Source organism: Ciconia boyciana, chromosome 24 (genome assembly GCF_034638445.1).
Source record: "Ciconia boyciana chromosome 24, ASM3463844v1, whole genome shotgun sequence".
In the NCBI taxonomy this organism is placed as follows: Eukaryota; Metazoa; Chordata; class Aves; order Ciconiiformes; family Ciconiidae; genus Ciconia; species Ciconia boyciana.
In genome coordinates, this window is record NC_132957.1 from 5435505 (window position 1) to 5455858 (window position 20354).

The window sequence follows — 20354 nt, forward strand, 5'->3', positions numbered from 1 at the left end:
TTCTGTCCCGTGTCGCTTGCGGAGCGGGGGGTGAGGTCAAAGTCAAACCCCAGGGGGCACCGGGGTCGCTGCGGGTGGTTTTCCACCCCCCCCCTCCCCTCGGTCTTGGCTCTGCCCCACGGGTGCCTCTTCCCCTTCCTGCCCCCCTTAGCGGGGGTCCGTGCACCGCTTTCACACGTGACCTGCCTCTGCGCTGGCTCGGCGTGGAGCGCGGCAGCGTCGCATCGCCTCCGCGGAGGGACGCGGCGTGGGTGGGCGAGGGATGGGGGCGAGGGATGGCCTGGGGCTGCTGCTGCTGCTGCTGATGATTCTCCCTTTGGCCGGGCTGGGTGAGCACCGGGGCGGTGGGCTGGGGGTGGCCGGTGGGGTCTTGGCATCGCTGGCGGCAGCGGGGGGGTGGCAGCCAGCTTGCAGGGGTGGCTGGATGCACTGGGGGGGACAAGGGGGGCTGCTTGGGGACCCCCAGCCTTTCCCTCTCGGTGGGGCAGCGGCCCGGTGGCGGATCGACCCGGACAGGCTCTCCTCTCCCCGGCAGCGCAGGGCTGGCTCCAGCCGTCGGTGATCGGGGGACGGGAGGCCAAACCCCACTCCCGGCCCTACATGGTGTCCATCCAGTTTGGGGGGGTTCACGCCTGCGGGGGAGCGCTGCTGCACGAGCGCTGGGTGCTGACGGCCGCCCACTGCTTCCGTCGGGGGTGAGGCTGGAGCGGCCGCGTCCTGCCCGGCGCAGGGACGGGGGTCTCGGCGGGGCTCCGTGTGGCCGGCACCGGGCCGTGGCCGGCACCGGGCTCCCACCGACACCGGCTCCCGCTGCCAGGGCCGCGGGGACGGTGGTGGTGGGCCTGCACAGCCTGCGGGAGCGCGGGGCGGCCACGCAGACCTTCCCCATCCGGGCGGTCTGTCCCCACCCTGGCTACGACCGGCAGACGATGGCAAACGACATCCTCCTGCTCCAGGTGGGGCTCGCACCGGCCGCGGGGAAGGGTTTGCCGTGGGGCTGGCGTGACCGTTGGCGGTGCCAGGAAGCGCTGCCGGGGAGGGATCCGAGCGGGTTCACGCTGCATCGGTGCAGCCGCGCTCTCAGCCGGGGCGAGGGGCTGGGTGACATTTCCTCTTCTCACCTCCGAGCGCTTTCACAGCTGGGTGACATCTCCCCGCACCCGTGGGTGCTGCGCCGGCACGGCGCTCGCCCTCAGCCGCCCACCTGCGGCAGCGGGGTGCTCCCTGTCCGTTGGCGTCGGCGGGGGGTCTGACGCTGCCCATCGCCCCGGCCGCAGCTGGCGGGGACGGTGACGCTGAGCAGGACCCGGCGGCTCATCAGGCTGCTGAGGCGGGAGCCGGTGGCCGGGGCGGCGTGCAGCTTGGCGGGCTGGGGCCTCCGCAGGCGCGGCGGGCTCTCGCCCACGCTGCAGGAGCTGGAGGTCACGGTGCTGGACGCGCGGATGTGCAACAACAGCCGCTTCTGGAACGGCGGCATCACCTCCGCCATGATCTGCTTCCAGGGACGCCACAGGGGCTCGGCACCCTCCAAGGTGAGGAGCTGGCAGGGGGCTAAAGGGTTTTGCGAGGGGTCCAACCGCCTGCAAAGCTCTGTCCCCACCCCGAGCCGCCGTTCCCGGGTGCGGGGGACTCCGGGGAGGATGCTCACCCCGAGCAGAGATGCGAAATGTCCCCCCAGCCATGATGGGGTCCCTGGCCCCCGGTTGGGGTCTGCTCCCCACTGTCACCTCCACCCAGGGTGACTCCGGGGGCCCCTTGGTGTGCGGGAAGCGGGCAGAGGTGGCCGGCGTCCTGTCCTTCACCGGCTCGGACTTCACCGACCCTCTCAAGCCACCAGTCGCCACCTCGGCCGTGAAGCACAAGAAATGGATCCGGCAAACCCTGCGGCGGGGCTGTGGCTCCCCAAAGCCCGGGCGTGCGGGACAGACAGACCACCCCTTCCTATTTACACAGGTTGGCTTTTAATTCTTAATACTGTCCAGAGTCCCGGTAAAATAACATCCTTAGTACATACATACAGCGATGGGGGGAAGCAGGGCACCGTGAAACCCGGCGGGATTGTCCGCAGAGGAGGGCTGAAGCCGACAGGCACGCACGGAGCAGAGACGGGCGAGAGCAGAGCTGGGCAGTGGGGCTTGAACCCGGGGCCGCAGCCGAGCACGTGCGGCGGCGCTGGCCCTCCTGGCACATCCTACGCTCGGTTGCGGCACTCGGGAGTGGGGACGCGTGCTGCCCTGGGGACCTTGCCCCCTTTTCTTCAGCCCCAGCCCCGAGTCCCGCTGTGCTGGCTGCAGCCCCCCAGCCGCTGCCGGAGCGGAGGTCTCCAGCGGGCACCGGGGTGTGCGCACCCCCACGGCCCCCCTGCGCGTCCCCGGGGACCCCATGCATGTCCCCACAGCCCTGGTGTCTCCCTGGCCTCAGTGCCTACCCCTGTGGCCCCACTGCGCGTCCCCACGGCCCCGGTGCAGCTCCCCAGAGCCCCTCGCTATGTCCCCACCCCCCCATGTGTATCCCAGGGTGCCCCGCACGTGTCCCCATAGCCCCGTGGCTGTCCCTGCAGCACCCCCATGGCACTGCTACGTGGGGGGCTCATAGGTCACCCCACCCAAAGCAGGCAGCAAGCGGTGGGGTGGGAGGACCGGGAGGCACCCAAGGGGTCGGGGGGGCCCCTCCACAGCCCATCCTGCTCCCCAGGGCCCCCACCTCGGCAAACGGGGCCGACCGGCAGCAGGAGGGGGGCATCCCCAGTGCTTTGGGGCTGGGAGCCCCTGTGCTTGTGGGCGTAATCCAGTCCTGGATGGACTCGTGTCCACGGCACACGGGGATGCGCCGGGGTCCTGGCTGCCAGCCGGGATGGGGCTCTTCCACCCTGGGGCGGGGGGGCTGCGGATGGGGGTGAGGGACCCCAGACCCTTCCCCAGGGGTTGGGCACCCCGGTGCCAGCTCAGCACCCTGTCCCCTCCCAGGGCAGCTCCCCAGCCCAGTGACGCGACCCTGCGAGCAGCCCCCCGGGACGAGCCCCGCGGGACCCCAGCCGCCCACCAGCGAGCCCCTGCCCAGCTCCTCCCGTACCTTTTCCACTCGACGCCGCCTTGAAGCAGTGCAAGCACCACAGCTGCGGGTTACTCATTAGCAATCAGCCGGGCACCTTAATTAGGAGCCTCCAGCAGCACAAACGGGGGGTCCCAGCCCCGTCTCCCTGCGGCCATGCACTGTCCCCCCCATGAAGCTTCTCCCTGACTTGATCCCGCTGCGCGTTCCCTCCCCTCGTTAATAAATGAGCTGCAATTGCTGGCGGGGCCGGGTGTTGGTGCCAAGACGAGCTGAAGCATGCAGCGGAGACCTGGCATTGGGGTGCAGTGCGCCGTCTTCCCGGCATGCAGGATCAGGCCCTGGTTCAGCCTCTGCCCGAGGCGGATGAGCGGGATGGGGGGAAGTGGGGACACGGCCCCTGCTCGCCTTGTCCTGGGGCGTCCATCGGTGGGAGGAGATGGCCACCGAGACGCATCTCAGTTTGGGTCATCAGCCCTGTCCCCAGTGCCCAGCGGGTCCCGCCAGTTCTGCCCGGTCCTTGGCACTGGGAACTGCGGTGCTCCGGTACAGCAAGACCCCAGCCGGGGCAGCAGGTTGGGGTCGCACACCAGTCCCCAGCTGCCCCGCGTCGCCATCCCCCCCAGCACAGCCCTGGCCGGCTCTCACGGGGCAGGGGGTGTTGTGGGACCCTCGCCGGGGCTTCACCTGCAGCAGCTGCTCAAGCCTGGATTTTCTCCACCGCCTTGTCGGCCACCACCGTCACCGCCATGGGGCTGGGGACGTAGTTGAAGGGGGTGACGCGGGCGGCTCTGCTCGGGGAGCCGTGCCGGCTGGCGGGGAAGGTCCCGGCCGGCGCGTCGTGGCCGAAGGAGATGGGCAGGGTGGCCTTGGCGGGGGCTGGGGCTTCGCCGTCGCAGGCGGCGCGGGTGTGCGGGGGCCCCTCGCGGGTCTCCAGCGTGGGAGAGGTGCTGGAGTTGGTCTTGGTGGTGGAGAAGTCCTCGGTCTGCACCACGGCGTCGCTGGTCTTCCTGGGGCCGGGGGTGCCAGGGCGTTCCTCCTCGCCGGCGCCCGCCAGCGGCAGGGCAGAGGAGGGCAGGGTGCTCTTGAGGATGTGGGGAATGTCTTCGTCCCGAATCCTCCGCCACGTGCCCTTCATCATCACCACCGGTGGCTTCGCCGGCTGCCCACTTGGCGCCGCCTCGGTCTGCCGCCGCCGCGCCGAAGCCTCGGAGCGGGCGGAGAGGACGGAGGAAGGGCTGCCCGTCCTCCGCACCACGCTGATGTTGGGCGAGGACGAGTATCTCTTGAAGGGCTCGGGTGTGGGGATGCCGGTCTTCACCGGCAGCCGCGACGGGCTCTCAGAGCTGGTTCTCCGCGGCGGCTTGGCACTGGCGGGGACTTTGCCGCCAGGCTGGGCCCTGGGGATGAGGGGCCGTGGGCTGGGGGCTGCTCGCTTGGCCGCTTTGAGCTCCTCGCAGCGGGAGGAGCAGAGGAAGACGGCCGGGAGGGTGGTGCGGCTGCGCTGCGGCGAGGTGCGGCGAGGCAGCGAGGTCGCCGGCTGCGCCGGGGAGAGCTCGGTGCGGTGCCGCAGCAGCAGGCTGGAGGATTCCTTGATGAAGGTGAGCTGGCGCAGGAAGCCGGAGCGGTCCGAGTCGCTCCCGCTGGAACGAGCGGACGACATCCGCACCAGGTTGAGCCGGCCACCCCCCGGTGCCCCCGGCCCGTTGCCCCGTGCCTTGCCACCGTCCGCCTGCTCCTCCAGCACCGGCATGGCCCCCCGGCCCGGCAGCACCTTCCTGCTGGGCTTCTGCATGAAGGGGATGCGGACGGGCGACTTCTGCGTCTTGGACTGCTTGGGGGCCGGGGACTTGGGGGCTGGGGCTCTGGCCGGGGGTCCCGGCGGGGACGGCGAGCCGCCCGCCTTGCCTGTGGCCAGGGAACCCTGCTTGGCGAGCTGGGAGGGCGACGGCAGCTTCTTGGGTGCGTGCTGGGAGGGGGTGGAGGTGCGGGAGGAGCCCGAGGAGGGGGGTCCCTTGCCGATGCGGGCAGGAGGTGTCGTGCTCCTCTTGGGCAGTGCCAGGTCCCCGGTTTCGGGGGGCTTGCCCAGCCGGTGCAGGCTCCGTGAGCGCTGCTGGCTCAGGGAGAGGTTCTTGGCTGCCGGCGCCTCGGGCTTGGCCACGGGGCTTTTCTTCAGAGCGGCCCGCGGGCTGGGGGTGTCCTTGGCCAGGCTGGGCATGTAGATGACGGTCCTGCCGCGGAAGACCACGGGCAGGTTGGGCGCTGGCTTGGTGGGTGCCGGGCTCCGCTCCGCCCTGGCGTTTCCGCGGCCGGCAGGACGGGCACCCGGCACATCCTTCCTCTCTGGGCGGCTCTTGCTGTGCTCCCTCCTCACCGCATCCCGGCCGGCCACGCTGCCGGCCCGTTTCTTCTCCTGCCTGCCCAGGGAGAGCTGCAGGGTGGACCCGACAGAGAGCCCTGACACGAAGGAGAGGATGGAGTCGGACTCGGAGGAAGGCTCCCGTGAGAGGGAGGCAGCAGCCTGGTGCAGCCAGGTGACGATGGAGTTGGCACCTTCCTGGATGGCTTGCCACTCCACGCTGTCCAGGTCCGAGCCCCGGTCGGATCCGGCGTCCTCGGCAGGGCAATGCCTCGCCTCCGCTTTCCGCTCCCTCCCGCCGGTGCCCAGCGGCTTCTGCTTGCGCTCCACCGTCCTCCGGCGAGCCGAGGGCCGCCGGCGCTTGGGCATGGCCGAGCCGATGCACTTCTGCAGCAGGTCATCCTCCGAGTTGAGGCTGGGGGAGCTGGGGGAGCCACCCTGTGCCTGCCCCACTGCCGCGGCCGACCGCGGCTGGGGGGCTTTGCCGCAGGGCTGGCCCCGCTCCTCGCCGTCGGAGAGGTTGGCATCGCTCAGGGAGCTCATGGAGGAGCTGAGGGAGTAGCACGGCGGCGTCTCGTCAGCGATGAGGTTGTTCTGGGGTTTCGCCTTCGCCGGCCGGGGACCAGGCTCGGGCTCCCTGCGGGGAACAGAGCCGCCCCAGCGCTCCCTCCTGGGCACCCGGCTGGGCTGGGCTCTGCTGCCAGACACCTCCCTGCCCGCCTCGGGCAGCTCATCCGAGTCCTGCTCATAGAAGCAGTAGACGGCTTCCTCCGTCGGCGTGGTGTGGCACAGCGACTGGAAGGCCACCCCATCCTCCTGGGGAGCGTCCTTCCGCCCAGGGGGACCGCTGGTCCTCCCCACCTCCAGCTCCAGGCTGGGTCCGCTCTTGGCGGGGGGCTGCTTCCCCCGCTTGCCTTCCCCGCCTTGGCCACGGCTCGACCCCGCTTTCCCTTTGCAGGCTGAGCTCAGCTGGGCAGGCGCCGAGCTGCTGGAGGTGGCTCTCCTGGCCGGGATGGTGCCGGCGCTGCCCGTCTCGTGGTGCCCCTCGGGCAGGACCCCCACCGGGACCCCCGTGCCCACGCCGTGGGGATGCTGAGCCTCCTCGGTGGCCGGGTAGCGCAGGGTCTCGTCGCTCAGTGAGGCGGCGCTGGAGAAGTTGACGGGGGTCCCGTCAGCCGAGTCAGTGAAGGAGTCGTCGTCCTTGAAGAGGTCGCGGGCGCTGGCACGCAGGTGCTTGGGGACGCCGGGGTGCGTGTGGGCTGGCACCAGCATGTACACAGGGACGTGCACCGGCTTCTTCGTCTGGGGGTGCAGGACCTGGCCGGAGAGCAGGGAGGTCTTCACCTTGCGGAAGCGGGAGGGCATGGCGGAGCTGATGCACTCCTTCAGGATCTCGATGTCATCATCGGAGGGGGGCTCGGGGCGGTCAGCCCGCCGCCGGCCCTCCAGGTACCGCTCCTCCCGCCGCTCCTCCCGCTTCTCGTGAGCCACGAAATTCAAGCTGTTCTTCTCCGGGAACGTGGGCATCAGCTTGAGCTCCACGTCCTTCTGGACATAGTGCTCGTGGAGGGGCAGGGCGCTCAGGCTGGAGGCGCAGGAGAAGTTCTCGTTGGGTTTCTCCACCGTGAAGTAGACCATGGAGTCCAGGTCCTGGGGAAGCTGGAAGCGTTCCTTAAAGTCGGTGATCTCCATGAACTTCTTGACGTTGTTCTCCCACTGGATGTTGAACTGGCTGGTCTCCTTCTCCGGTTGGCAGCCCAGCTCGAAGAGGGGCGTCTTGCTGCGGCTGGGCGGCATGGTCTGCCCAGGGCTGTCGGGCAGCTCGCTGGGACTGATGGTGCCGCTGATCATCTCGCTGCAAGGGTCGCTCTGGATGGAGCTGGCGATGGAGGGGCTCTCGAAGCTGCCCAGGGAGCTGACGGAGCTGCAGCGGCTCATCACCAGCGGCGTCTCCTGGATGTAGTTCTCCGAGGAGCTCGAGGGCGTGAGGTCCTCCTGGCGTGACGGTGATGACTCCCGCAGGAAGACCTTGTCACGCTTCGGGAAGGGGATGGTGATAGGCTGCGAAATCCTCACCGGCGTGGCCGGACCCAGATCCGCCGCCTTGTCCTTCTCCTGCCTCCCATCCTCACCTTCCCCGTCCCCTTCCTCCATCTCCAGGATCTCCAGGGAGGAGTCGCTGTCCAGGTCGTTCTCGCTGTGGCTCTGCCCATCCAGCACATTGTCGGCCGAGGAGAGAGAGGAGAGGGAGCTGCACCGGGAGAAGCAGATCGGGGTGTCCTCCACCGAGTATTTCTGCACCGACTCCTGCTCTGTCGTGGCTGGTGGGTGGGCAGGCAGCTTCTCTGGGATCTTGCTCAAGGTCTCGGCCGTCTGCAGCAGCGCAGGGGGGAGCCAGGCTTGCTTTCTGCCCAGGAGGGAGGGGTGGTGGCCGGCGGCAGCGGCTGCCCCGCTCTTGGCCAGGCTTTCAAGCAGTGGGATATGCTGGTAGGACGGGGAGAGTTTGATGGTGCGGACCTGGGGGTCAGGGCAGGGCTTGCTGCCCGCCTCCTTCTTCCACTCGGGCTCCTTGTCCAGCGTCTTGGGGCTGGGGAAAGTCACCGTCTTCTTGGCCCGTTCGGGCAGGTCTCGCTGCTCCGGCTTGTCCAGCTCGGCCGCGTCCCTGCCCGTGAGCGCGGGGGGTTCGACCCGCTCCGGCTTGCCGCCCAGGATGCTCTTGAGGTCTAGCCGGCTCGGCCGCTTCTGGTACCGCTGCAGCTCGTCCCGGTAGTCGAGGAAGGCGGCCCTGGTGCAGGGCTTCATGTGCTCCTTGGTGCAGTAGCCGTCGCTGGTGCTGCCGCTGTTGAGGCTGTCGTTGGACAGGCTGGTGTAGGCAGTCTTGAGTCGCAGCAGCGTGTGCGCCCGGCTCAGGCTCTCCCGCTTGGCAAAGCCGCCGGTGTCTGAGAGACGGCACGGCGAGCAGGACTGGGCACGCGCCTCGTGCACCTCCTCGGGGCCGTACTGCCAGTCCAGGCAGTGGTCCTCCGAGCTGAGGCTGAAGCTGTCATCCGAGGACGTGTGCATGGTGGAGATGTCCTCCACCAGCTTGTCGATCTTGGCCACTGTGCTGGAGATCTTGTTGGCCAACTTCTCGGCGGCCAGCGAGACGTCATCCTCCGGCAGCGGCAGCTTCTTGGGCTCAGCTGGCTTGCCGCTGCCATCCTTCTCTGGCTCCGGGCATCGCCTCTGTGCCAGCGCCCGGGGCAGCGCCTGCCCCTGGAGGAAGGAGGAGTTGAGGAACATGGAGAGGACGGAGGCGCTGGCCGTCTCCACGCCGGTGGAGACGTTGGGCACCTCATCATCGTCAAAGCAGCCGGAGTCGGAGGCATAGTCCTTCACCAGGTTCTCTATGTGCCGCGTCGGCTTCTTGGCGTTCTGGCTCTTCAGGCTCTGCTTCTCCATGGTGTCGAAGGTCTCGGCCAAGTGCTTGGCATCCAGTTCGGCCTCCAGCGCCTTCTGCTTGCGCATGTAGAGCGAGGGCATGCAGGAGCCTGGCGAGATGACGGCGGCATCCTTGTACTTGGGGGGCCGGTTGGTGAGGAGGTTGCGGAGAGCGGCCGCGCTGCCCATGGCGATCATCTTGTGCTTGGAATGGATGAGGTTGCGCAGCATGCTGACCGCTCCCAGGTCCCAGAGCAGCTCCTGGTCGCGGGGGCTGCGGGCGGACAGGTTCCAGAGGGTGCCGCAGGCGTTGCTGACGATGGTGAGGCTGTGCGAGCGCAGGTGCTGCAGCAGCGTCTGCAGGCAGTTGTGGTCCCGGAGCACCTGCCTGCGGGACAGGGGGGACCCCCAGCCATCAGGACGGTCCCTGACCCCCCCCTCCTCCCCGGCACCGTCCCCGCTCCGTGGCGACCCTCACCTGTAGTCCTCCCGTGTGGCGATGAGGCTGGAGACGTTCCTGAGGATGCCGCCGCCGCTCTCGATGATGGCCAGCGAGTTGCTCTGGCACTTGTAGGTGAGGGTGCTCACCAGGAAGCCCAGGGCTCCCTCCACCCCGCAGATGGCGGCTTTGTTCTCCGTGCTGTGCGCCGACAGGTTCCACAGCGCGCTCAGGACGCTCTTCAGTGTGGACTCCTGTCCCGGGTGGGGACACGCGCACCCGTCAGCCCCCGGCCGGCCGCCCCGGTACCCGCTCCCACCCGCCCCGGCGCTCACCTTGCCGGCGTGCAGCGCGCACCGCGTCAGCCCGGTCACGCTGCCCACCTCCCGCAGCACCTTCTTGCTGTTGATGTCAGCCCGCCAAGAGAGGTTCCTCAGGATGCTGGAGACCACCTGGGAGGGCGGAATGGGGCGGGTGGGTGCAGGGACCACCCCCCCTCCCTGGGGGAGCCCCCCACGCCACCGGCACCCACCTGGTGCAGCTCCTCGCTGTCGGAGCCCAGCTGAGCCACAATGGCCTCCATGCAGCCCCGGCGGGAGCACAGCGTCGCCTGTGGGGAGGATGAGGATGGTGAGGGTGATGCCGCAGCCCCCCCAGCCCCACTCCCCACCCCGCAACCCCCCCCAGGACCTTGTTGACCACGTCGCCGAAGGTGAGGTTGGTGAGGGCCATCCCCGCGTAGCGTCGCAGTGCCAGGTTCAGGGAGTCGCTCGTCATCTTGTGCATCTCGTAGTCCACCTGCAGCAGCTCAGCCACCGCCTGCAGCCCGCCTGCGGGACGCGAGGGGACGGGGGGTGACTTGGGCAAGGGATTTCCGTCCCCCACCCCCCCGGCACCCCCTCCCCAGCGCTGCTGCTGTTGCACCAGGGAGAAGGGTGGGCAGGGACGGCTGCGGTGCAAAAGGGACGGAGCCCCCTCCCTGCGCCCACCCCGCGCTCACCCAGCTCGTTCATGGCCCGCCGGTACTCCTCATCGAAGGAGAGCTTCATGATGGCGCAGGTGGCCTGGCAGATCTGGGGCTCGATGGGCACCGGCGCTGCGTGGGGAGAGGCGGGGGGTCAGCCCTGGGGGTCTGGCACCGATGGTGTCGTGTCCCCCCCGCCCCCGCCATCGCCTGCTGCCTCCGGCACACGCGGATGCTCGCGGGCGGGCACACCGCCATGCGTGCGTGTACGCACGCGCTGGCACCCCGCTCGCCCCCGTACCCGCGCTGCCCTCGGGGCCTCTGCCCCCGTCCCTGCTCTGCATCTGCAGCCAGTCCCAGCAGGTCTCCGAGTAGGAGCGGATCTGCTCCAGCACGTGCAGCACCCGCATCTCCTTCTTGGCCTGGCCCTCGTCGGGCTGGGAGAAGACGATGTTGTGGAGGGCGGCGTTGGCACGCATGCGGGCGTCCTTGGCACCGGCGGGGCTCTCGGGGGGGCCCGGCTCGCCGTCCGAGTCGTGCAGGATCTGGATGAGCAGGGGCAGGCAGCCCGACTTGCGCATGGCCAGGCAGCTCTCCTGCGAGCTGGACATGGCCAGCAGCGTGCGGGACATGTCGTCCTTGTCCCGCGTGGCCAGCATGGACAGGAGCCAGAAGACCACCTCCACCTGCGGGAGGGGGACTCGGGGTTACACACGGCCCCGCGCTCCCCACCCCAGCCGGACTCCGGCACGGCTGCCCCTCACCTTGCTGCTGCCCAGGCTGCTGCCCCCCTCCTCGGGGTGGGTCGGGGGGTCCAGGCTGCCGTCCCCCTCCATGCCCGGCACCTTCCCGCAGAGCTGCAGAGGAGGGGGCAGATGGAGGCAGGTCGCAATGCACCGCCCTCGCCCCCCCCTGCCCGGCCCCTCCCCGCTTTTCAGGAACCCGCTGGTGCCATTAAATTCGGCAGCGTTTCCCAGTCGTTGCAATTGTTGCTTTCGTCAATGCCGGGGTTGTGTTTTAAGCCGGAATTGGGGATGATGGGGGTGGGGGCTGCCACAGCAGCAGGCTCGGGAAAGGAAAAGCGTGGGCGAGGCGAGCGGGGCGGGCAGTATGGACTGTGCTGGGGCCGAGCCCGCGGAGCTGCTCGCGTGGGTTGGCAATGGAGGGGCCGTGCGGGATGTGGGGCTGGCTGGGGCGATGGAGGGGCTGGGGGTGATGGAGGGGCCGGAGATGATGGAGGTGGTGTGGGGGATGGAGGGGTTGTGGTGATGGAGGGGCTGGAGGTGATGGAGGGGTCGTGGTGATGGGGAGGTTGTGGGGATGGAAGGGTCGTGGGTGATGGAGGGGCCAGAGATGATGGAGGGGCCGGAGGTGATGGAGGGGCTGGAGGTGATGGAGGGGTCGTGGGGATGGAGGGGCCGGAGGCGATGGCGGGGCCGTGGCGATGGCAGGACCAGAGATGATGGCGGGGCTGTGGGGCCGGAGGGGCCGGAGATGATGGCGGGGCCGTGGCGACGGCGGGGTCCCCGCTCTGGCGGCAGCAGATGCCGCGGGAGCCACCGCGCCCGTCCACCCGCCCGCCCGCCGCGCACCATGGCCTACTTCTCGTCTCCATGGCAACTGCCCATTTCACGGTGCCCGAGCCACACAAAGCCCTGGCTGTGCCGCGCTGGCGGGCGATGGGGACAGGACGGGGACAATGGCGGAGGCCTGCGCCTGGCCCCCTCCTCCAGCCTCCGCAGGCTCCGCCGCCCCGTGGGGAGCAGGGACGGACCCCGACGCCGGCCCCTGGCCCCGGGCGGGCCCAGCCCCGTCCCCGCTACCTGCGGCTCCGGCTGCTGCACCTTATCCTGCGCCTCCATGAGCTCTTTGTCGATCTGCTCCAGCCGGGATGCGCGGATCTGTGGGGGCGGAGCGGGTGTCGGCGAGGACTGGGACCCCCCCCGGGACCCCCAGCACCCCCAGAGCCAGGCGTGAGGGTGCGCGGGGCTGGGTGCAATGTGCCAGGGCGCACAGGGTTGGGCGTGAGGGTGTGCAGAGGTGATGCAAGCGTGCACAGAGCTGGGTGCAAGGAGCTGGGTGCGAGGGTGCAAGGAGCTGTGTGTGATGATGCACGGCACCGGGTGCAAGGAGCTGCGTGTGACGATGCACGGCACTGGGTGCCAGGAGATGGGTGCGAGGGTGCAAGGAGCTGCGTGTGACGATGCATGGCAGCGGGTGCGAGGAGCTGGGTGCGAGGGTGCAAGGAGCTGCGTGTGACAATGCACGGCAGCGGGTGCAAGGAGCTGAGTGCAAGGGTGCAAGGAGCTACGTGTGACAATGCACGGCACTGGGTGCAAGGAGCTGAGTGCGAGGGTGCAAGGAGCTGCGTGTAAGGGTGCAAAGAGCTGGGAGCAAGGGTGCAAAGAACTGGGTGCGAGGGTGCAAGGAGCTGCGTGTGACGATGCATGGCACCGGGTGCAAGGAGCTGTGTGTAAGGGTGCAAAGAGCTGGGAGTGAGGGTGCAAAGAACTGGGTGCAAGGGTGCAAGGAGCTGCGTGTGACGATGCACGGCGCCGGGTGCAAGGAGCTGGGTGTGAGGGTGCACAGGGCTGGTGCGAGGATGCACGGTGCTGGGTGCAAGGGTGCACAGGACCGGGTGTGCGCGGGTGCGCGGGGCTGGAGCTGGCAGGGTGCAGCGGGGAGGGAGCTGGAGCCCCCCAGGCACAGGACGGGGGCAGCGAGGAGGGGAAGGGACGGCTCCCGCCCGCCCTGACCTGCGCCCGCTGCACCATCTCGTCCGCCGTGCCGAAGCGCTCCTCCATCAGCGAGCGGATGTGCTGGGCCTCGAACTCCAGCTGCTGCCGGATGAGATCCATCTGCATGGAGAACTGGGGGGAGAGGGGGATGGCATGAGGGGGACGGGGTCCTGCCTGCGCCCCGGGGCCGGGGGGTGCTGGGACACCCCCCGCTCACCGTCTCCACGTGCGGCAGCTCATCCAGGCGCGTGGCCAGGCTCTGCAGCTGGGTGTAGTACCACACCTTCTCCTTCTCCTCCTTCTCGATCTCGCCCAGCAGGAAGCACCTAGGGAGGGGGGGAGCCCCGTCAGCACGGCCCCCGGCCCCCCCAGCCCCGTGCATCCCCCCGGCCATCACCTCTCCCGGTCAAGCTCCTCCAGCAGCCGGAGGGTGGCTCTGCCCAGGTCCCCGGAGCTGTCCCGGTGGGATGCGGGTGGTGGCTGAGTGTCCTCAGCGCTGCGCCCGGCTCCGGCCACCTCCGGTGGGAACTTGAGGTTGTAGAGGCTGGTGATGTCCATCTGCAGGGCTGGGGACGGGGACAGCGGCGTGAAGGTGGGCTTGGAGGGGACCCCACACGCACACCCCCCCCCCCCCCCCAATGCCTGGGCACCCACCTTTCAGCTGGTCCAGGACCTCCGTCTGCCCCGAGGACACCATGACCCGCGCCTCCTGCTCCAGCTTGCCCTGGAGGTGCTTCAGGACCTCCTAAAACAGGGATGGAGAGGTCGGGGCGCGGGGGGGGGAGAGGAACACGGAGGGCAGCCCCCGTGTGCCCTTCCCCACAGCCCCAGCGCAGGGGCCGGGTCCCTCCTGGGCTTGTCCTCACTTTCATGTCCGAGGTCTCATTCTCCAGCTTGGAGAGGTGGTTGGAGTTGTCCTCCAGCTCCCGCCGGAGGTGGCTGTTCTCCTTCTTCAGCGCCTCCACCTGCCGCACCAGCTGGTCGTACGAGGCGATGGAGCCAGACATCTTCACCTCCTCCAGCGCCTGCAGGCATGGGGAGGAGGTGGGCAGCACCCCGGGGTGCTCCCTGCAGCACCCTCACTGCCCGCCAGCACCCCAACACCTGCCTGAGACCGCAGCACAGCCCGGGGGACCCCCGCCACCCACACCCCCGCCCCAGGGAGGGGGCAGAGTGCCCCGGCAAGAGCTGGAGCCCCCCAAAACCTCCCAGAAGGGCCCTCCCCAGCGCGGCGTGGGCATCGGGCCCCGGCCCCCCCGCAGGCAAGCGGCCCCGGCCCCCCCAGCCCCCTGCCAGCCCCTGCCTGGTTTCCATCCTCCGCAGCAGCTCAGCCCTCCGCTCCCTTCCCCCTTTGTCTCGCTTTTGTCTTCTCCTTCTCCGAACCATCTCGCGCTTCGCTCCCTCCCGCAGCAGGGCCAGCCCCGGCCCCCCCGGCAGGGTCCCCAGCCCTGCTCTGTCCCCTCCAGCCCCCCAGACCCCCCTGTCCCCCCCCCAGCTGGCCCCGGCCCCCCAAACCTCCTCCTTGCCGCAGCGCCTGGGGCCTCCCTTCGCACCTGCCGGGGGGGCACACGCTGCACCGGCACATGAGGGCATGGGGGGGGGGGTGACAGGGACGGGGACCCCCTCGTCACCGCCCCAGCGGGTCAGGCTGGCGGCCGAGAGCGCGACAGCCCCACGCCGCCTTCATCAGCGCCACGTCTGTGCACGAGTGTGCGTACAATGGGTGTGCACAGATGGGGGGGGGTGCACAGCGGCAGGGGGTCCCCTTCTCCCCCCCACCCAACTGCACCCCCCTGCTCTTCCCTCCCCGCATCCCCCACAGCGCTGTGGGGCAGGATCGGGCCCGTCCCCTGCCGCAGCGGGGTCAGGGACAGCGGCTGCCCGGGGCAGCAGCAGGGATCGATCCCCGGCACTGCCCGTGTCCCTGCCCACCCAAAGCTGCCCGAACACCCTGGGCTCCCTCTGCCTCCGCGACCCCTTTTGGGGGGGCTCCAGCACCCCCCCTTCCAGCTCAGCAGCCCCACCAGACAGTGCTGGGACCCAGCACCCTCCCCAAGGCCCCACCGATGTCCTTCCCACCCCAGGAGCCATCCCAGCCCCCATCCCAAACTGCTCCCTTGTCCCTGCACCCCACACCGACTTGGGGACCCCCCCCATCCTGCCCCGACCTGGGTCCTGCCCCGGGCTGTGCCTCCCCCTCCCCACCGCCCTCTGCCCACGCTGTGCCGGGGCCAGCCACGCTCCCGGAGCGAGACAAAGACCCCACGGTACAAATCCCCCCCCCCCCCATCACTGCCCAGGCGGCAAAATGACCCCCCCAGGAGAGAAAGAACCCCCGGGAGGGCTGGGCATGGGGCTGCGGGGGGGTGAGGGTGGGGGAGCACGGGGTGGAGGCGGCAGAAGGATGGTGGGGGTGGGCTGAGGGCTGCAGGATCAGGACACAGGCTGCGGGGCTGGGCTGCAGGATGGACAATGAGGGGTGCGGGAGGGAGGAGACGGGGTGCGGGAGGATGGGAGAGGGCTGCGGGATGCGGGATGAGGGATGCGGGATGAGGGAAGGGATGCGGGATACGGGATGAGGGATGAGGGATGCGGGACGAGGGAAGGGATGCGGGATGTGGGATGCGGGACGCAGGATGAGGGATGCGGGATGCGGGATGTGGAATGAGGGAAGGGATGCGGGATGCAGGATGCGGGATGAGGGATGAGGGATGCGGGATGGGGGATGAGCAGGGCCTCCTGTTGCTACGGCGACAACGGATGGGGCAGCACAGGCTGGTCCATGGCCCTTCCCGAGCGCCCACCAGCCAGGGGGGGTTCAGCACTGGGGGACACAGCGGGGTGAGGATGACAGCCGGGGGCTCCCGCGCCTGCCGGGGACCATGTCCCCACCTCCCCCCCGGCACCCCAAACCTCTCAGCGCCGACCGACCTGCTCAGAGCCAGGAGTCCCCCCGGCTCAGCTGGGGGTGGGTGCTGCTTGAGCCCCCTCCCCCGGGGCTGCCCACAGGGTGCCCCCGCCCTGCGCGATGCCGGGGTGCTCCGGCCGCCCTCCCCACGGTGCTGTGTCATGCTGCAGCAGGCCACGACGCGCTGGGACATTCGGCTGCTGGACACCAGGCAGTTCACGGCACCAGCCCCATTGCACGGGGGGGGGACACGAAACTGAGGCACGAAGCTGTTCCCCCCCCAGGACCCCCATCCCCACAGCTCTGCGGTGACAGCTTTGGTTTGCAGGGGGTGGGATGCTGCTGGGGCAGACAGCGGCTGGAAGAGCCTGGGGGCTGCTGCAGCCCCTCAGTGGGGCGGTGGCCAGTCTGTGGGACCCCCCCCATCTCTGGGGGGGGGGGGGCTGTCAGTGCAGCTGCAGGGCTGGGGCACCCCACACCACGAGCCCCCCAACCAGCCTCGCCCCAGGGGTCCTGCCCCTCTCCTGCCCTGGCCAGGGGACCCTGGGGGGGGGGAGCTGGGGGTCGATGGGGGGGAGCCTGAGCTCTGGACCCCCAGGTCCCCTGGCTGGGGCGGCCGAGCGTGGCGGCCTGCAGCAGCGCTGGGGATCTGCAGCCTGCGGGGAGGGGCTGGCGCGGCGGCACCTGCATTTGCGAAGCGTCTAGACACAACGGGGAAAGGGGGGGCCAGGGCTGCAGGGAAGGGGGGGCCAGGGCTGCAGCTACGCTCCCGCAGCCCAGGCTCCGGCACTGTGACGGTCGCTGTCCCACGGGAGCCGGTGTCCCCCCGTCCGGGGCTGGATCCCGGGCAGGGCCGTGGGCTGCCGTGGGCACACCCTGCGGGGTGCGATGGCTCGGGGCCCTGGGCACCCAACTCCTCTGACACCCAACAGCTGCCCCTCCCTGCTCAGGGCACCCCAGGACCGGCCGAGGCCGCTGGCAGGGCCTGGATCCATCCGGCACGGTCTCGGCAGGGCAGATGCTGCAGCAGATCAGCGGGTGGAGAAGCAGCATCTGCGCTGCCCACCGCACCGCACCGTCCTCCGCGCCGCCCACTGCACCGTGCTGCCCACGGCACCCACCGCCCTGCCCACGGCACCCACCGCCCTGCCCACGGCACCCACCGCCCTGCCTGCCGCGCTGCCCTGTCCTCCCCTGCGCCGTCCAACCCACTGCATCAGCCTTTTGCACCGCGCTGCCCACCGCACCGCTCACCGCACTGTGCCAACCTTGGCCGGGGCCGCCTTGGCCTGGGCAGAGCAGGGCAGGGCTGGGGGAGCCCTGCACCCCAGGCTCCCCGCACCCCTCAGCTCCCTCCAGCAGCACCGGGGATGGGGACGGGGATGGGGACGGGGACCACGGTCGGCCCCAGCCCTGCAGCGTCGGCCGAGCGCAGCCGCCTCCGACAGAAGCCACATCTGAGCCCCCGGCCGGCTGCGGCTCCCAGAGCCCCCAGGGACGTTAAACAAACAGCGTGTTGTCACCAGCTCCTGCCGATCGACCCGGCCGCGCACGGCGGCCCCGGGGACCCCCAACCACAGCAAACCCACCCCAGGGAGCACCAGGCCGGCCCCGCACACGCAGCCCCCCCCCGCACGGCTCCTGGGCGGCTCGGGCACATGGCGGGGACGCTGGCACATGGGACCCGCTCCCTCCCCACGCGCAGCATCCGACCCCCTGCAGCACCCACGTCCCTCCCACGCCCCCACACCGCGGCTGCTCCCACACGCACGTGCACACGCGTGCACGCACGCCACATATGCTGCATGCACACGCATGCACACGCACGTCACGGCCTTCGGACGAATGTGGAGCTGTGGCAGGGCCCCGGTGGGGCGAGAGCTGGGGTCCCCTGAGCCCCCAGCAGAGAAACCCCCATGCAGGGACCCCCAGGGCCAGCCCTCCACCCACCCCACGCCCCAGCCCACGGGCAGGGTGGCCATGGGAACGGGCACCGGGGCCGGAGGGCAGGAACGTCACCAGCCCGTGCCCGGGGCAGCACCCACCTCGCACCCCACATCCAGGGGTGGCTGGGGACACCCGCTGCCCGGGGACATGGCACCGGGCCCCATGGGATCCCCCACCCCTGGGTGGGGTTGAGGTGCTGGTTTAGAGGCCGAGATTTTTGAGGGGCAGGTTTGGGGGGGGGTGCGGGTTTGAGGCTTTAGGTGCGGGGCTCAGCCCCAGGCTCCCGGAGCGGCCCCGCCGGGGGAGCGCTTTGGGCGAGGAGCACCGGGAGGGGCTGCGCGGGGAGCCGAGCTGCCGCCCCTGCGGGGACCCCCCAGCCGCGGGCCCCGCTGCCCCCCATCGCAGGATGGGATGAGGATGAGGATGGGGATGAGGATGGGCTGGGGATGGGGATGGGAAGAGGATGGGATGAGGATGGGGACGGTCGGTGCTGCCCCCCCGCCCCCGCCCGGGGGCTCCCGGCGGAGCCCCGGCATTGTCCGGCCTTTGTCCCCGCGGCCGGGGATGCGGAACGCGGGGGCTAAACGCTGCCCGACCCCCCCGATCCCCCGGACCCCCGATCCCCCCCCAGATCCCCCGATCCCCGGGATGGAGCCGCGCCCGCCGCATGACGGCGGATTCAGCGCAGCCAGGGCCGGGGGAGCCTCCGCCGCGGGGGGCGGGGGCAGAGCGGGGCCCCCGGCCGCATCCAGCCCCCCGCAACCCAGCACCGCACCCCGATCCCCCTCCCGCCCAGCCCGGGGGTGCCCCTCCCGTTCCCCCCAACGCCGCCGACTGCAGCGACCGGAGCCACCGGGACCCCTTGGGGGTGCGGGAGCGCGGGGGCGCGGGGGCGCGGGGGCGCGGGGGCGCGGGGGCAGGTGCGGCCGTACCTCATCCCCGGCGGCGGCGTTGGCGTTGCGGAGCTGGGCGAGGAGCCGGCGCGGCCCCGAGCAGCCGCATCCCGCCCCCGCCCCCCCCCGCCGGTGATGTCCCCGCGGCGCCGCTAGGGGGCGGCAGACGGGGGGGTCCCCGGGGCCGGCGGGAGGGGAGGGGAGGGGCCCCGCAGGTCTCCTCACCTTCATCATCCCCCCCCCCCAAATCTGCAGGATCTGCTCCTTCCACCCCGTCTTGGGGCCAAATCTGCCCCCCCCCAGCCGGCCGGTGCTGTCCCCGTGTCCGGGGGGATCAGCCCCGGGGGCGGCCGCCCCCTGCCCGGTGCAGGGCTGAGCCCGGCGTCACCCCGGGAGAGGCGGGACCCCGGCCGGGCAGCCCCCCCCCGCGGCGGGTCCCCCCTCAGCCAGGAGCGTCGAGCAGGGCCCGGGGACACAGCCTGGGGCCGTAGCCGGGCCTGATCCTGCTGCCCTGCCCGTGGCCATGACCTGTGCCGTGCACCATGGCAGCGCGGCACCACGCACGCCGATTTGCCTTGGAGAGGCTACCACCGTCACCCACCTCCTGGCTGGGGTGTCCTGGCTCCCCTGGCATCACCCGAGGCCACCGTCACCCACCTCCTGGCTGGGGTGTCCTGGCTCCCCTGGCATCACCCGAGGCCACCGTCACCCACCTCCTGGCTCTCCCAGCTTCGCCCTCCCGGGGGCTCGGGCAGGGCCAGAGGTGGCTCGGGGGAGAGGAGCCGGCTGAGGGTGCAGACACGGCCCCGACCCGGCAGAGCGACCCCAGCCCTGTCCCCCCCCGCCAGCGGGGACCGTCAAGGTCACGTTGCTTGAACAAAAGGGACCCGGAGCCCGGTGACGGGAGACCTTCCTGAAGGACAAATGGCCTCGGCCGTGCCGCGGCATCACCAGGGAGGAGGCAAGGGGCTGGTGTGTGTAAAAGACCCGAGGGCTGGTGCCAGCCCCGACGGACCCCGTAGCACGCTCAGGGCCAGCGGCAGGGACGAGCTGAAACCGTCCCTGAGCCTGGCGCGTCCCAAAGCCCCCGGGCATGGCCCCCGCTGCCCCCCAACCCTCTGCCAGGGCCGGCGCTGAGCCCAGCGGCTCCCCAGTGCCACGGCCTGTCTGGTCCTGGTAAAACTGGGATGAGACCATCGGCGCGTTGGCCGACATCTCCAGCAGCGGGACGCCATGGTCCGTGTCACCGCCCGCCTGAAGGTCGCGAGGTTTTCCAAGCGTGGCTTGTGCCAACACCCATCACCGCGACGCTCGAGACGTGCCGGGGCAGGGTGTTGGTGCTGACGTAGCAGCCGGGGTGACGGCAGGGAGCAAAAGCAGAGGACAAACGTGCCAGGGGCAGCCAGGACGGTGACAACCGGCCCCTCCGCCGCGTCTGGCGATGGCTTTGCAGAGCGCGGCAATGCCGGAGCTCCTCACCGCCGCAGGGGCTGGGGACTGGGCCCAGCAGCTTTTGCAGAGGACACCGCCTGAAAAGGCTCCTCGGAGCTGGGGACACCACCGCAGCGGACGCCGTCCCCGTCCCCCGTGGCACTGGCAGCGGCTCTCCGCTCCGGCGCCAGGCGCTGGCCGCGT

The 20354-nt window shown here is 70.7% G+C and overlaps 2 protein-coding genes across 3 annotated transcripts; one reads left to right on the forward strand and one right to left on the reverse strand.

Moving 5' to 3' along the window:
* The first annotated feature begins 262 nt into the window (after positions 1 to 262).
* On the forward strand, positions 263 to 3103 carry LOC140643724 (granzyme M-like). The gene is made up of 6 exons (XM_072845888.1): positions 263 to 329; positions 536 to 695; positions 818 to 956; positions 1278 to 1532; positions 1738 to 1953; positions 2967 to 3103. The coding sequence occupies exons 1-6, from the start codon at positions 263 to 265 to the stop codon at positions 2985 to 2987; spliced, it is 858 nt and encodes a 285-aa protein (XP_072701989.1). The 3' UTR covers positions 2988 to 3103.
* Positions 2519 to 18828, reverse strand: APC2 (APC regulator of WNT signaling pathway 2). 2 transcript variants are annotated; one of them, XM_072845918.1, is made up of 15 exons: positions 18759 to 18828; positions 13838 to 13996; positions 13626 to 13716; positions 13369 to 13537; positions 13189 to 13297; positions 12990 to 13103; positions 12057 to 12134; positions 10998 to 11090; positions 10535 to 10919; positions 10270 to 10365; positions 9960 to 10099; positions 9802 to 9879; positions 9605 to 9721; positions 9309 to 9523; positions 2519 to 9218 (listed from the first exon to the last, which is right to left on the reverse strand). In XM_072845918.1, exons 2-15 carry the CDS (start codon positions 13976 to 13978, stop codon positions 3752 to 3754), a joined length of 7293 nt encoding a protein of 2430 aa, XP_072702019.1. In that variant the 5' UTR covers positions 13979 to 13996; positions 18759 to 18828; the 3' UTR covers positions 2519 to 3751. The 2 variants fall into 2 exon arrangements, with proteins under 2 accessions (XP_072702019.1, XP_072702021.1); XM_072845920.1 differs by lacking the exons at positions 10535 to 10919; positions 10998 to 11090; positions 12057 to 12134; ... (4 more) ...; positions 13838 to 13996; positions 18759 to 18828 and having other exon boundaries at positions 9960 to 10127; positions 10270 to 10348.
* Positions 18829 to 20354: the final 1526 nt, after the last annotated feature.

What these genes read in the sequence shown, in the direction of transcription:
- LOC140643724 (XM_072845888.1), top strand. Translation starts at nt 263, where the DNA reads ATGGGGGCGAGGGATGGCCTGGGGCTGCTGCTGCTGCTGCTGATGATT. An exon ending in TCTCCCTTTGGCCGGGCTGG is followed by an intron (nt 330 to 535) that starts GTGAGCACCGGG and finishes TCTCCCCGGCAG; the next exon opens with CGCAGGGCTGGCTCCAGCCG. An exon ending in ACGACATCCTCCTGCTCCAG is followed by an intron (nt 957 to 1,277) that starts GTGGGGCTCGCA and finishes CCCCGGCCGCAG; the next exon opens with CTGGCGGGGACGGTGACGCT.
- APC2 (XM_072845918.1), bottom strand. Translation starts at nt 13,978, where the DNA reads ATGTCTGGCTCCATCGCCTCGTACGACCAGCTGGTGCGGCAGGTGGAG. An exon ending in AGCTGCCGCACGTGGAGACG is followed by an intron (nt 13,104 to 13,188) that starts GTGAGCGGGGGG and finishes CTCTCCCCCCAG; the next exon opens with TTCTCCATGCAGATGGATCT. An exon ending in GCGGGCCATGAACGAGCTGG is followed by an intron (nt 10,100 to 10,269) that starts GTGAGCGCGGGG and finishes CGCGTCCCGCAG; the next exon opens with GCGGGCTGCAGGCGGTGGCT.